The sequence below is a fragment of the Pleurodeles waltl genome, chromosome 5, assembly GCF_031143425.1.
Source record: "Pleurodeles waltl isolate 20211129_DDA chromosome 5, aPleWal1.hap1.20221129, whole genome shotgun sequence".
Lineage (NCBI taxonomy): Eukaryota > Metazoa > Chordata > Amphibia > Caudata > Salamandridae > Pleurodeles > Pleurodeles waltl.
Window position 1 is genome coordinate 356,179,394 of NC_090444.1, and position 16,533 is coordinate 356,195,926.

General features: G+C 45.5%; 1 protein-coding gene across 4 annotated transcripts in view; it reads right to left on the reverse strand.

Annotated features, from left to right (window-relative positions):
- The window catches only part of MACROD2 (mono-ADP ribosylhydrolase 2), a 5,612,477-nt gene that overhangs the window by 1,093,892 nt on the left and 4,502,052 nt on the right, over positions 1-16,533 (reverse strand). For all 4 annotated transcript variants that reach the window (XM_069234098.1, XM_069234097.1, XM_069234096.1 and 1 more), the window contains exon 9: positions 4,147-4,228. In XM_069234098.1, coding sequence (XP_069090199.1) covers positions 4,147-4,228 — 82 coding nt within the window. The remainder of the gene's footprint in view (positions 1-4,146; positions 4,229-16,533) is intronic.

The window sequence follows — 16,533 nt, forward strand, 5'->3', positions numbered from 1 at the left end:
AGGGGGCGAGAGAGGCATCAAAGGAAAGGAAAGGCCTTTCTTTTCTTTTGGTGTCTCAAAATAGCATTTCTGCTGCCCAATTGTGATGCGATTGGGCAGCAGAAATTTCCACTGGACAACAGGGAGTTTTTGTTTTTTTGTGTACATAAAGAGGAGTGACCTGTTGGGTAAGGGTCGCTCACCTGGGGGGCAAATTATTTCAAGGCTTTTTCTGTCCCCCAAGGGGCAGATCTGTCTATTATAATTAGGCCGGTCTGCCCCGGGGGGTGGGGTGGGGAGGGCAGAAACCTCTAGGCACCAGGGATTATTTTTTTTGCACCAATTTCATGCAAGGGGAGCGACCCCTTAGGCAAGGGTCGCTCCCCTGAGGGGGCAAATTTATTTTAGGCCATTTCTGCCCACCTTGGGGGCAGATCAGCCTATTTCTATTAGGCCGATCTGCCCCCGGGGCAGAAGCCACTTAGGCACCAGGGATTGGTGTGTGTGTATGTGTGTGTTTTGTTTGGGGTGGGGAAGCCCGTTGGGCAAGGGTCGCTCCCCATGGGGCAAACTACTGTTGGCTATATCTGCCCACCTTGGAGGCAGATCGGCCTATTTTTGGAAGGCTCATCTGACCCCAATGGAGGCAGAAAGCCCAACAGAGACCAGGGAAGATTTTGCTTTCAAAAAAGAGGGTATGGCCATACCCCCACCCCAAATAAATGGGACCAACGTTTTTCTGCCCACCGGAGGACAGATGGGGCAATTACCCCTGATCCACTCCCCTAGGGGACAGAAAGGCTACTAGATGCCAGGGAATAAAAAAAAAAGGGGGGGGGGTGGCTACCAACCAGTATGGGCATGGTTATGCCCCCACCCAACTGAAGGGGGTAACAGTCTTTCAGCTCTCCCCTGCACACTAAAACATGTTATCCCATGGCTAGCAAGAGGACATTTGATTATTTTGGGTTTTTGTTTTACATTTGGGCCATGAGAGCTTGTCTAACTCTCAGAATTGTCCCACTTGTAATGGTGAGGGCTGCAATTTTTGGACTTTGGGACTCTGCCATGTAGAAAAATCCACAAGACCTAGACACATCTGAAAACTAAACATCTTGGTGAGTTCAGGGTGGTGTGCTTCACATGCACCCTGCACCATTTTCTTACCCACAATGCCCTGCAAACTTCGAACTTTGCTGGAAATCACACATTTTTTCCACATTTTTGTGATGGAACCTTCCGGAATCTGCAGGAATACACAAAATTCCTACCACCCAGCTTTGTTGCATCTATACCAATAAAAATTTGGCCCCACTTGTCAGCCTAATTTTTTTTTTTTTAAACTGCCCTTTTGGACCCGCTTTGGTTCCCCCTCAATTTCGACATGTTTTTTGGCTCTTCCCTGTCACAGGCACTTGGCCCACCTACACAAGTGAGGTATAATTTTTACCGGAAGACTGAAGGGAACGTTGGGTGGTAGGAAATATGTCTCAGTGCCGTGATCCCACACAGAAAAGTGAGAACATTTTTATTTTTCAGCTAAATTTGAGGTTTGCTGAGGATTCTGGGTAAGAAAACACTGGGGGATCCACGCAAGTCACACCTCCCTGCACTCCCTCAGGTGTCTAGTTTTTAGAAATGTTGGGGTTTGGTAGGTTTCCCTATATGGCTGCTGAGCTCAGGACCAAAAACTCAGGCGTCCCACCCCTCCCACCCCCGCAAAAACAGGTAGTTTTTTTTAATATGATACTTTTGATGTGTCCACATAGTGTTTTGGGGCATTTCCTTTTGGGGGCACTAGGCCTACCCACACATGTGAGGTACTATTTATATCAGGAGACTTGGGGAAATGCTGGGTGGAAGTAAATTTATGGCTCCTCTCAGATTTCAGAACTTTCTGACACCGACATGTGAGGAAAAGGTGTTTTTTTGGCCAAATTTCAAGGTTTGCAAAGGATTCTGGGGTAATAGAACCTGGTGAGAGCCCCACAAGTCACCCCATCCTGGAATCCCCTATGTGTCTAGTTTTCAAAAATGCACAGGTTTGGTAGGTTTCCTTAGGTGCCGGATGAACTCGAGGCCAAAATTCACAGCTAGGCACTTTGCAAAACACACATCAGATTTCAATGTAAAAATGAGATGTGTCCATGTTGCATTTCTTGTCGCAGGTACAAGGCCTACCCATACAAATGAGGTACCATTTTTATCAGGAGACTTGGGGGAACACAGATTAGAAGAACAAGTGTTATTGCCCCATGTCTTTCTCTACATTTTTTCCTTCGAAGTGTAAGACAATGTGTAAAAAAAGACATCTATTTGAGAAATGCACTGTAATTCACATGTTAAAATGGGGGACCCCGGAATTCAGAGATGTGCAAATAACCACTGCTTCTCAAAACCTTATCTTGTGTCCATTTTGGAAATACACAGGTAACCCGCAACTAGAGGAGTCCAGCAGATGTAACGGTAAATTACTTTTAAAAATATGACATCGCAGGAAAATGTTACAGAGTAAAACGTGGAGGAAAATTGCTGTTTTTTCCCCTCAATTTCAGTATTTTTTTTATTTCAGCTGTTATTTTCTGTAGGAAAACCTTGTAGGATCTACACAAATGACTCCTTGCTAAATTCAGAATTTTGTCTACTTTTCGGAAAGGTTTAGCTTTCCAGGATCCAGCATTGGTTTCATAACCATTTCTGTCACTAACTGGAAGGAGGCTAAAAGCTCAAAATATAGTAAACATTAGGTATGTCCCAGTAAAATGCCACAACTGTGTTGAAAAATGTGATTTTCTGATTCAAATCTGCCTGCTCCTAAAAGTTTGAAAGATGGTGATTTTAGCACTGCAAACCCTTTGTTGATGCCATTTTCAGGGAAAAAAACTGAGCTCTTTTTTCCCATAAAAAAAAAAAAAAGATGAAATGTTTGCTGTATTTTGGCTAATTTCTTGGTCTCCTCCAGGGGAACCCACAAAGATTGGGCACCTCTATAATCCCTAGGATGTTGGAAAAAAGGACACAAATTTGGCGTGGGTAACTCATGTGGAAAAAAAGTTATGAGGGCCTAAGCGCAAACTGCCCCACATAGCCACAAAAAGGCTTGGCAGTAAAGGGGTTAAGTTACAGTGCAGCTCTTGGAGCAAAATACTGTCATGAGCTTGTAAATGGGCCAGGTCCCTGGGGTCTGAAATCAAACAAAATAAAGCGCCCAACACGTGATGGGCTTCAGCAAAATGGTGACAACAAGCACTGGCAAAACCAATAGGTTTCGGCTATGCGAGATAGATTGGCTATGTCAATTTTGATTTCCAAGTATAAAGGAAGCACCATGGCGCGGTCAACACTGGCCACGTCATATTGCTCTTTTTACTTTAATCCACGTTGCAGAGCAGCCCGTGCTAATCTGTAAAGTAAATAAAAATGAACAAAACAATAAATATTGCATAGGCAAAACCTATTAGGTTTGCCAATGCTTGTTTCAGAATGTTTCTTTGCGGTGAAAATTCCAACACAATGCCCATGAAGCATCGAGATCAGTTTGGGGCTGTAGTTCTCACTTAAAAGTTCTCTAGAGACAAAAACATGTAACTGCCCATTATGGTTTGATGTGCTGTAAAAATTAATGAAAAGAGAAAACAGCAATCTGTTACCAAACAGCTGTCAAATACCTATAACATACAGCAAAAATCGTCCTTCCCTAGAACAAAACGTGTATTACAATGAGCATGAAACTCAAAGGCTACTTAAAACAGGAAACGTCCAACCTTGCTAGAAAAGCCGTGCAGAGATAGGTCTTTCTTTGAACTCATCGCACTCACATATGGCTCTTGAGTTCCCAATTATATTCAGGAAATGTACTTTGGCTGTAACCCTGCTGATTGTCTGTCAGGTAACTCGGGACTGCGCTGTAAGACTGGCACTGCTGAAAAATGACACTGATGGACAAAACAACAGAGGTGAGGGGATGGTTGCGGAAACCGCCAGTTGTGAACATTGCTGGAGTTAATGGAAGTGGCCTTAAGTGAAAAGTCTCTCTTTTGTTTTGTTGCTTTAAGGAGAGGGTTACAATGAAAAGTAAGTAAAAGAAATAATGAACAAAATCATCACATGCATTATTTGCATCAAAACGAAAAGTCATGGGTTAAAGGAGAATAAAATGTAACATACCTAGAGGGAACGTTTCAGCAAGCTTCCTCTTGTAGATTTTGTAGTCTGTGTCTAAAAAGACACAAAAAATAACGCGATCAATCTGTAAAAAAAAACACAATGTGCACAGTTAAAAAAACAATATCCGAGATATCATTACGTTTAGCTACAAATTAAAACAGTCTGCTTTTAAGTCTGTTTCAACAACAGTTTTTGCTGTCAACAAAGGTGACAGTACAGATATTGGTAGTTAAACGGCTCTCATTACGGAGAGGCGTTTTTTTCAACACCGTGGAAGTCACAAACAAAGAGATTGATATTGTATGGAATAAGTAAACCAATAATCCTTAAATTTAGGACACGCTCATGTACAAGAGGGCAGATGTATGCAATTTATGTTCTCAAAAAGTCGTCGAAAATTTGTGTAAATGGAAAATATTTTTTCGAAACTGACACATGGACCGATAAGTCAGTTTGCAAACTTCCTAAACATAGTTGGTCACAATTAAAACTGCTGCATCAGTATTCATGAGATAGCGCACACATTACGACTCATTAGAGCGGATGCCATCACAGGAATGGCGGTCTGCTGGGATCACATATAAATTAAGGTTTATTTTTTGTTAACACAGCTCATTTGAGTTGCCAGTCGTCCGTCGCACCACTGCCTATATCCCTCAAAATATTCTTTTTTATATTCATAAAGGGGTAAAAGGATCAGGGTCCCGGGAAAACCCCATCCTTTTTACGAATGTGTAACAACCCTTAGCACGGGGCTTGGTAATGTTTCAATGTTTTGCAACTGTTTTTTATTTGCAGAACATGGATGCTTATCATAATGAATTCCTATTTAGCAGCATCCAAATAGTGATTAGTTATGCCTATTAAAACTAATTTTGCAATTTGCTAACTTGTTACTGGATCACAAAATTGGTTTAGTATAAACTGAAAAGACAACTGTCACACGCCCTGTGATTTAGTGACACAAAGGCTTTGAGACAGCTAAATAGCTTTGTACCAGTGGTGGCCCTCCTGAGGGGCCACGCCCCCCAACCTTTTGCCCCTCATGAAGAGTGTCTGTCAGGCTGAACAAAGGTCAGCCTGACAGACACTCTCCATGTTCAGCTGAAGCAGCCAGAAGCAAACATGCGCGATTTGCACACACTCCTGGCTGCCTAAACTGAACTTTGCTGGGCTGAGGTCACAGCTCCTATGGGCGTGACCTCCTCGGCTCAGCAAAGGTGCCTCGAGGCCCTCCCCTGGGTGACGAGGAAAGCGTCACCAATTGACACACTCCCTGGGCGCTTCGGGTTTAAGCCCTGAAGTGGCCAGGGCGAGTGTCAATCAGTGGCACTTCGTCACAGAGTGGGGTCACCTTAGGTCAGCCAATGAGGGAAGGCAGCAGTCCCAACCCTCCTGGGACCTGGAAGCTGAAGGTAAGTGTGTGTGTGTATGTGTGTGATGTTTTAAATTTAATGTTTGGTGCACGCGTGCATGTTTGAGTGTTATGAGTGTTGTTACTGGATGTGCGTGCGTTTCTGTGTGTGAAAGAACGAGTGTGTGTGTGTGTGTGTATCCCGCCCGCCCCCCTCCCTCCTAAAGCTGCCGGCCGCCACTGCTTTGTACATTTAGTGTTATATAGGTATGTATTTTATAATGTAATGCAGCTGCTAATAACATGAAGGTTGTTGGTTTTACATTACATCATAAGTACAGTTACACTGGGACCATGGTGACATGACATATAACAGTCCTCTGTCCAGTATACTGTTTCGCTCTGTAATTCAGGTCTGATTTATGAATTCAGTTTGAACATTCATATACCATACCCTTTTGGAGATAGAGAAATAAGGAAATTAGGAGGGGGTATTATAAGTTGCTACCTTTACATTTAAGGAAACAGTGTAAATGCCATTGTTGAACTAGCATTGGCAAAGCAAACTGGTCTTGCCTTTAAAATGTGAGTGCCAAGCTGTTGCCTATGCCTGTGTGTGCCAGTACAATGTTGTTTAGAAAAAGTAAAAGTAGAAACATTTTTTTAAAAACTGGAGGAAACACAAACATATGTTATGGTATATTAAAACTGTACATTATGTATTTTTTTTAAACATGATAAATGCAGTGGTTTATTTTTTAAATACTTTTCACTTGGAAAACTCTGAACAGAATTTAAAACAAATAAGAATGTGCCAGAATGTAAACGAAATGTTTACTAAAAACCTAATTTACTTTTCACAGCATTCAGCCATTTGGTCCTCTGTAGCAGCCCAGGAAGCAGATTTATGGGCCTCCAGGAGGAGTGTCCTGATGAGAACACCTTCAGCTTCAGACACCAGATGGCTGAGTGCAGAAGATGGCCCTCCCCCTAGAGCTGTCAAAGCCTTTGGCTGGCAAAATATATGCTCTCATGCAATAAGTGAAATGCAGGAGATAAAACAAAAACAACCCTTAAAGTATGATCTTTATCCCTACCACAGCAAAAATATCCTTGTTGTGCTTTTGTTAACAAGCTGGTAGAGGTGGGGAGCAACACAGCATGGGACAGGTATTTGAGTGCAGAAAGCAGCACACAAGGGAGGCGTTCAGAAAACACATACAGAATAAAAACATTACTTATCTAAATGTGAGCATTAGAACAATACAAGGATCATAAGGAGATTATGCTCCAGGGAAGGGAAACACAAGAATAGAAAGGCAAGCCATTGCAATATAGGAAAGCAAATGCGAGTGACAACAAAGCCAACCAATGGTAAGCGATGGGCCTGCTCGGCTGTAAGCCCACTCAAAGTTCACAATAGGTTTTCTGCTACCAGACAGCTTGCTCCATCTGTTAGGCAAGACCTAACGATGAAGCTTAGCCTGTGCACCATATTCTTCCAATAGCACCTATTGTTTTCATTGAAGGCCTTGGCCATGAAGAAGTGCAGTCCGGATAAAGTATAGAGGTAAGCTTTAGCTGTGATGCAGCAGGTGTGCATTGGAGTCTGCATATTAGTGCACTCATTTTACCATGTAGTACTTTATATATATAGCTTTTCCTAATCTTTCTTTATAAGGATTTGTTGCATTGGATCTTTGAAGTGTATTTCAAACCCAAGAAGAATAAAGGGCAACTTAAACATTTCTATTAGATGTAGCAACTATTTTTCAAAGTGTCAAAAGTATAGAAAAAACTTTATAGCGATTGAAAGCAAAATTAATTTCAATTGGCAATTTTAGTCCTCCAGAGGTATGTTTAAACAAAAATGTCCCTAACTTTGATGTGTGCAAAATATAGTGTTAAGCTACTAAAGTCGCCAGGTCTCACTAAATACACTAAATTTACTAGGGCTGATTCAATAAGAAAGGTTATACATTTACAACTATAGGCACATTCTTACTGAAGAGTGTAAATACATAACTGTTTGAAATTCATAAACACTCCCAGCATTACACCTAAAAACAGTGGTGGCAGATACCTTTTAAAAGTGGTGGGGCGCATTAAAAAATATGTTCAAACCCTTCAAAAAATAGAAAGCAGGCTTTGGAAACCCCTATGGGGTTTTTTGTGAACATTTGAACCCCTTAGTGCTTTCTCATCGTGCCCGATTATGGTCTGTCCTTACAGGAAACCATTCACTTCATCACAAGAATTCACCATTCTTTTTTTCAGGACCATGATTATGAGAATGATGAATGCTTCCATTTTCTTACGATAATGGCATTACTCCTAGTCCTACTCCCTCGCCTTCCTTTTAACCAATGAGGCCTCCTGCCTCCCCCCTAGACCCTCCCTTCCCCTTTCAAAGCCCCCCCCCACCCTTATCCCCTCCTGTACAAAAACCAAGCCCAAGCCGCAACTCGGACAGTCCGTACCGGGAGGGTGGGAGGGAACGGAAAAGGAAGGCGAGGGAGTAGGACTAGGAGTAATGCCATTATCGTAAGAAAATGGAAGCATTACCTCCCGTCCCTCCCTCGCCTTCCTTTTAACCAATGAGACATAGCAAGAAAAACACACAGGAGACGGACATCGAGTTGCAAGACCCTTAGTTAATATCCTGCACCAAGAACATCCCAAACATTATCTCATAGAGGATAAGACCCGGTGACCAAACACCGACTCCAAACCACCCAAGTCCGACAGCCTATAATGACGCACAAACGCCGAAGGAGAAGCCCAAGTGGTGGCCCTGCAAATCTCCACCACTGAAGTCCCCTGAAGCTCTGCCACCGTCGCCGCCATGCCTCTGGAAGACCTCCCCTGAATCCCTAGAGGAGGAACCACCTCTTTCAAGGAATAGGCCAACAGAATCAAAGATCGAACCCACCGACTCAAGGAAGCCGTGGAAGGTTTCTCACCTTAGCGCGCCGGACCAAAAGTAACAAACAGTGAATCCCCTGTACGAAAAGGAGCCACCACCCGCAGATACTCCAACAAAACCCTACGTACATCCAACAAATGCAAACGGACCTCCTCCCCTGATGAGGGATCCGGACAAAATGAAGGAAGGATGACCGCCTGCCTGGAATGGAACGAAGAATTGACTTTTGGAATAAAGGAAGGCACCGGAACCAGAACCACCCTATCAGGAAAAATCTTACAAAAAAGGAAAGGAACATGCCAATGCCCCCAATTCCCCCAACCGACGAGCCGAAGTAATGGCGACCAAAAAGAACGTCTTCAAAGATAGACGTCGCAAATCATAGTCCCCCAATGGGTCAAAAGGGGCCCCCGTCAACACATCCAAAACCAAGGACAGATCCCATGAGGGAAAAGAACGTACCGGGCGAGGAAATAAATTAATAAGCCCCTGAAAAAATCCAGGCATCAATCGCCCTTCAACTTGAAGATTACGCCATGGTCCCTAAATGCCTGAATAGCCGCCCACTGTACCCGAAGAGAAGCCACTGACAACCCTAAACGAGCACCGTCCTGCAGGAACTGCATCACCTCAAAGAGAGAAGCGCAGGAAGGATCCAACTCACGACTTAAGCACCAAGACGAAAACACCTTCCACTGTCTACCATAAGAAAGCAAAAGTTGAACGTCTCCATGAAGCCAGCAAGGTAGAACTCAAAGCCACTGGCACCTAACAGAAACGCCCTGAATAGTTGAAACGGAGGGAACGCATATAAAAGGCCCTGCGGCCAAGGACATGACATCCCGTCCACCTCCCATGCTTGGGGACACCGAAACCGGGAGCAGAAGCACTCCACTATCGCATTCTCTACTGACGCAAACACATCCAGCACTGGAAGACCCCAAAGCCGAACCAGATGCCGAAACAGAGACCTCCGGAGAGAGAAAAGTTGAGAGGAAGGAATCACTCTGCTCAGTAGATCCGCCCGAACATTTACCACTCTCGCCGAATGACATAAGCCTCGGCCACTAAGTCGTCTGTGCGAACCAGAACCGCCAACCCCCTCAGGGAATCCTGGAAATGGACCAGAGCCAGGAATATAGCCCGCAATTCTCGCCAATTAGATGACCGACTCGCCTCCCGAGGGGACCAAAACCCCCGAATCTGAGCTGACCCCATCCATGCCCCCCAACCGGAGAGGCTGGCATCCGTCGTCACCACCACGGGTCTCAGAGGTGACAAAGACACCCCTACCCTCAGGTGGTCTGCATCCAACCACCATTGCAACTCTCTGTGAATCAATCCGGACCCTGGAACCCCGTCCTTCAGAGAACCGGACCCTGGATCCCACCTACTCAAGAACCACGTCATCAAGCACAGGGGATGGAAACGTGCCCAAGAACCCAAAATATCACTGACGCCAAATGTGCAGTCGCAACCATAGAAGAGCTCGGGGAGCAGACAGTAACCATACCTTCTTTACCAAAGCCTGGAGAGCATCCAACCTTTTTTCGGACACAGTCACCAACCCTGGAATAGGCTGAAACCGAGCCCCTAGAAAAACCAGATCCTGGGACGGCACAAAGTCTGATTACACCCAATTGATCAAAAACCCGTGTTATTGCAGGACCCCCAGAACTTGGGCCACCTGCCTCTGCAAAAGGTCTCGTGAATGGGCATGAATCAAAATGTCGACTAGATAAGGGTGCAGAAACACCCCTTCTGAATGAAGCAAAGCCACTAGAGGAGCCAGCATATTCGTGAAAATTCGGGGAGAAGATTTCAGACCGAAAGGCAGAACGCAAAACTGGAAATGATCCTGCCCCACAGCAAACCTCAGGAACTTTTGAGAGGACCATGCCCCCGGTACGTGTGGGTAAGCATCCGGCAGATCCAGTGACACCAGAAAATCCCCTTGCCTGACCAATGGAAAAATAGTCCGAATGGACAGCATGCGGAAATGCACTGTCCTGATCCAGGTATTCACCTCCTTCAGATTGAGCACCGGTTGAAAATCCCCCTGAAACTTTCCGCACAAGAAACAAGACCGCATAAGTGCCCTGACCTCGGTCGTCTAGCGGAACATGGGAAATGGCCCCCATGACCAGTAAGTCCCGCACTCCGTCCAATAATGCTCCACTCCAAGACCCCTCTGAAGGCAGAGGTGTGGGATGCACCCCGGAATCTGGAGGAACCGCCACAAAATCTATGACATAACCATTGGTCACCATGTCTAGTACCCAATGATCGGTTACACTGTCCTCCCAAGCTGAAAGAAAGTGACACAGTCATCCCCCAACCGGCCCTCTGCCAGGCCCACAGCGAATGCCAGGACCCCTTCTTGAAACCACCCCGGGTCTCAGGAGTAGACTTCTTAGGTGAAAAAAGCGGATGAAAACGCCGTCTCCTAAACGAAAAGGATTTAGCAACCCTAGTAGGAGAAGATCTGGAATGCTTCTTCCACCCTTTACCCGAAGAAGAAACCCCTTTATAAGGTAAGGCATGCTTCCGCTCCTTAAACGCCTTGGAAAGTATGGATGGTAATAGTTCTCCAAACAAGTTACAACCCTCAAACGGCAGTCTCAACAAGGCCGCCGTTTCCCCTGGATCAGCCTTCCATGAACGCAACCAGAGGGACCTACGAGCCCCAATCAAAGACCCAGATGCCAGAGCCGAAGTAAGGACTATATCTGAAGACACATCCGCCAATAATCTGGCCAGCTGTTCCATACCAGCCAGGAGCTCCGAACACTCCGCCCCTTCCTGTACAGCCACCGCCAGTTTATCAAAGCCTTGAACCAATGTTTGTGACGCATAAGCAGAATAAATCCCTGCCTTCAGCGCCAGATTCTCCGCCGCAAAAGCCCTCTTAAGACCTGAATCCACTTTACGGTCTGTGGCATACGTAGGCACACAATCCTCCGGATTGACTGCCGTTTTGCCAATTAGAGTAGCCAGAATAGAGTCCAGGCGTATTGAAGGAGGAAAAACCCCCTCACCCTCAAGTAAGTAAAGTTTCTGAAGGAATCGTGGAACCTGAGCCTTCTCCACATCCTTCCACTCACGAAACACCATATCCTTCACAGGTCCCTGGAAAGGCATGGCAAACATAAAAGGCGTCAGATATTTGAGGAAATAAATGAGACTCTGAGTTTGTAGGTTGAAACACAGGGAAACCTAAACTGTCCCGAACATGTGTCATCACTTCCCACATTACCTCTTCTGGAAACCTATTTCCCCCCAGATGACGTTGATGGGGCCTCATCCTCACTCTCCGATGAGGATTTCCTTGCCGCTACCGATGAGTGCGCACGCTTAGACTGATCAGTCCTGGCCACGCCAGCTTGCAGTGCCCTGGTGACAGCCATTTCACCCATATCCTGCACTTCCTCACTAGACATGAGGGGAGTACACCTGCCAGGTACCTGTGGGTTCTCAGGAAGAGCAATGCTACCCTCCCCTCCCACCTCCGAGGAGGAAGAAGAGACAACCACGTCTCTTTGCTGGAGCTTTAGGCATGGTAACCAAAATAACACTGCCTTTCATTCCAAAACACTACCCTACATATAGGACCCTGGTCCTCCCTAACAGGGCTCCACCAAACCCTAAAAAGGTCACAATCCTTGTAAAAATCCAAAAAACCACGGGCAGAACGCCCGTCCTACCTGACCAGCATCCAAAAATTGAAGTTCCTCGGTCCTCGCGGCTCCGCGGCGCGGAAACCCGGAAACTAACGCCCCAGCCACAGAGGGCCGGCTGACCCCGTCAGCCGGCCCCCAGTACACGCCTCTCGAGCAGCCATGCCGTTCGCTCAAGACGTGACCCAGCCGTAGCACTCCTCGCGGAGCACCGCGTCCCGAGGAGTGCCTCCATCGACGACCTCCAGGCCCCGCCGTGCAGGTAAGAAAGGGAAAGAAAACCGTCTAGCGTGGGCTAGACAAAAGAACAGGAGGGGATAAGGGTGGGGGGGGTTTTTGAAAGGGGAAGGGAGGGTCTAGGGGGGAGGCAGGAGGCCTCATTGGTTAAAAGGAAGGCGAGGGAGGGACGGGAGATAATGGCACAGTTGACAACTGCTTTACTGCCATCCCGCATGCAAGCCATGTACACTTGTGCACCACTGAAGAGAGGTTTCTTGGGTTTCTCGAAGCTTTCCTGCTTGAAAAGGTCACCAGACACACTGTAACAAAGCTGCTTCTGCCCCACTGGGTTTTGAGCTACAGGGGGCTACCTTCGCCAAACAGGCATGTTTGCTTAGTCATGTTATAGTGACTACGAAGCTAGGCTAGCTATTCGAGCACAATGAGCTTGCACTCCAGGAAGAACCAGGAAAACAATAACTGCCCAAAACGTGCAGCAATCCTTTAGGAATAAGCTTAACTTACTTGATGATCTTCTTCTGCAGGGCAAGTTCGGCTGCAAAAACACACCGAAAGTTCTCCCTGCCTCGCACTACTTGCTACTAGCATCAGACCCAGTCCAAGCACTGCTCTCATGCTGCTCACAGTGCTAAACAGCATAAGAGCAGTGTTAGGATTGGCCGGTGCAGGAAAACACAGTGCTTCAATCACATTTACAGGGCTGTGCCTCTGCTTCTCACCTGCCTTTCAGCTGTTGATTGCAGAAGCCTGAACTGCGCATGTCAGGTTGGCCACAGTAAAAACGCTGGAGTAAATCTTGGCCTGTTTGAATGTCTAGTTTGTGGGCACTGACAAACTCATAAGGCAAACCATACCTTAAACCTTGTACTCTCTAACACTTGCCTGGCGCTTCTCTACTGCTTAATTGTACACTTACACAGTAGTAAAACCATTTGCGCCTGGACGGTTTCCTTTCATCAATACCTACCAGTCAGAGATTGGGTTATTTTCAACCACAAATGCAGGTTTATGGCCACAAACTGTGTGTGCATCAGGCCAGTTGTTTTTATTACTCAATTTAATTTAGCACCTCAATGCATTCTGGAGGTTGTAGCCTTTGTTTGACTAGTTAGGACTAATATTAATGAAAACTGAGATATTTTAAATAAAAGCCAAGACTGAATATATGCTGTTCAGAGTACAAGGAGTGGTGCAACAACTCTAAACATGATCTGTTTACAATAGTGATGAAGGTACTGAAATGCAATGTCACATAAATGACTATAACAATGAGGCCAAGGATCAGATGGGCATGCAAGGATTGCACAAACAAGCATCGACATTAGAAGTGAATTTACGAGGGGCAGTCCAAAGAATGCATATTTACCTACTACACCTCAAATCTAATTTCTTCCAGTGAGGGACCGAGTGCTAAGTGAACATGGAGTTTGGCTCTCCACACCACCAGTTAAAGATCCGTGAGCGACAACATGTCTATCTGTATGACATTGATCTGGCGGTGTGTGCATGGAGGTGAGTGTCTTGGCTTGGCTGTGCAGATGTCAGTAGGTAAATCTATATGTCTATGTATTGTGTGGCCTATGGCAATCTAAGTAGGGGCAGATCCTGTTGTGCAAAGCGGCGGGGCAGAGGCACAACAATATAAAGAAATTAAAAAAAAAGAAAATTACCAAGACGCTGGCCAAACATACATGTGCACTGAGGGGAGTGCTGTGAACTTCCCCTCCATTCCTGTCATCGCCCGTGCCCTGACCCCTGAAAAATAAAAACGATCATAAACACTGTTTATGATCGTTTTTATTTTTCATTTTGCAGCGCCTGCTGCTGGCGGGGGGGGGGGGGGGGGGGGCAGAGGGTGATGCTCCTCCGCCATAGCAGAGGAGCTGCATCTCAATCTAAGTATGATATTGTGTGCATCAGTATGCATGCATTATGTGTATGTGAGAGGATCCGTACAGTGCCCCACCAGCTAGGAGGCAATGGAATGCTAACCAATAGACGAGCCCAGCTTTATAAATTAAAGTTGTTTAAATGGGCCGCTTACATGAGTTCCTGTTGTAGCAGCAGTAGCGATGTCAGTGAGCATGCTGTTCCATATCCAGTCAGCAAACACTGAGAATGCCTCATTTTTGTTTTTTTAAATTTTCATACGTCTACTTGGAGGATCCATACAAATGTCAACCCTATTTTCTTTGTCAATGTTTAATGTCATTTACAGTTAAAGGCAGACCAAGGTATGCGCTCGTCATCAAATCAGAATATAGGCAGTTATCTAAATCACTAATTTGAAGAGGACAGCGCTCCTGGATACCGTGCGGGGCCGGCCCTCGTCACTGCACAGCAGCACCCAACTTCGAACAACAATGCTTGGCAAAGCGAAACTGGTGCGGCATTCATATAACAAGCATTTACAACAGGCTAACTTAAGTCACGAAATTAAACAGAACATTTTGTGCGTTAAAGGGATGTTGTTGGAGATTGTATTTTGATCTTTCATTTGTCTTTCTTGAAAAGACGCACGTCAAAGCGCAGTTCGAGGCCAGCAGGCCCAGTTTTTTCAAAGCGCGTGATACAATAAAAGCCGACTTAACAAAGCACAGGGATAACACGGGGTGAGTTCCGCACAATTAGCGCTCCAATGGCTCCCATTACCGCTCTCTTACTCACGCAGGGTACTTGATGCACTTGGAGGGTTCACGTTTTACACAACGCAGCGCGCTTAGCTCATAACATTTCACTGAAATGTTTTTCATACAGAAAAGGGCAGGCTTGGCTCACCTTGACGATTTAAGCAACAAAGTCAGTCCTTTGGAAAACCTTTTGCACTGAACTCCGACAACAATAGCATAGTTTCTTCTCATCACAAGACAATCAGTCTTGGATCCATAATGCACATTTATGATAAAGCTAAAACCAGTATAAATTTGATTGAAGACTTTTTCGTGAAGATATCGACCCTCCCAAAACTTGGATTTATAATTTCATTAAAATCCAGGCTAAATTTGATAATGTCGTTTATGCATTCTCTCCCTTAACCTGTTTCCCATCACGCATGGACACCCGGGTAGAGACATGTAATAGATCTCTGTAGGAATCCGATGCCCACTAAGATGGTACACTGTGGTTTGTGGTGGCTGGTTTTGTAAAGGCAACTTGTAATATGTGCAGTTCGTTGTGACTGAGTGTTATGGTGAAGTAGCTGCTGAGACCACTGATGTAGGAGAACTAATTGGTGAGATGGAGGTGACCAGTGTGGTGGAAGTGACCAGTGATATGTAGGTGACCAGTTAGATGAAGAGACCAGTGTGGCGGAATTGTCTGCAGATATGGAGTGATGGAGAGATGGATGTGACCAGTCTGATGAAGGAGTGAGATTGAGATGACTGGAGTGGTAAAGGTGTCTGGTAAAATGGAGGTGACTTGTGCAACACGGTTGACCAGTGTGGTGGAGTCATGACCAGTGAGATGGAGGTGACCTGTGTGGTGGAGGTGACTGGAATGGCAAAGGTAACCAAGGAGATGGAGGTGACCATTGTGGTGAAGATAACCAGCAAGTTGGAGGTGACTAGTGGGATGGTTTAAACAGTGCGAGAAGGTGCATGGTCCTGTGTAACAGTGGTGATTGGTGTACCTCTTATAACATGGTAGCATTTCATCAAGGTATATTTCCTGTTTTCTGTGACACAGCATGACAGTCCCACCTGTTTGCTGACATGTACAAAAGTGACATCCTCTATATGAAATGGCACACAAACTGCCATTCAGCAATGCACTACTTCCCAGATGAGGTTTTCAAGATTGGCAAGAGGAGGAATAGTGCTACTGTCAAAGGTATGAATCTGTAAAGTATGTGTTTCGAGGGATCAAAGTCTGTACAGGTGCCTGGTACTGGAGGCAGTTGATGATTTGAATACAACTGAGTGTGTGGGTGGGATATCTGACTAAACTCCCTCAAGCCGCTTCTTATGAAGATTATGTCTTGCCATCACCCATCAACAAAGTTCTCTCTGGGGATGATCTTGTAACCCTCCTTACCATTGTCAATTCATCCCTCAATCAAAGTATCTTCCCAGAATCTCTCAAGACAGGAACGATCCTCCAACTTCTAAAGAAACCTACATTAGGCCCTCATGACTTAGACACCTACTGGTCCCTAACTCACCCACCATTCATTGGCAAGATGACTGAAA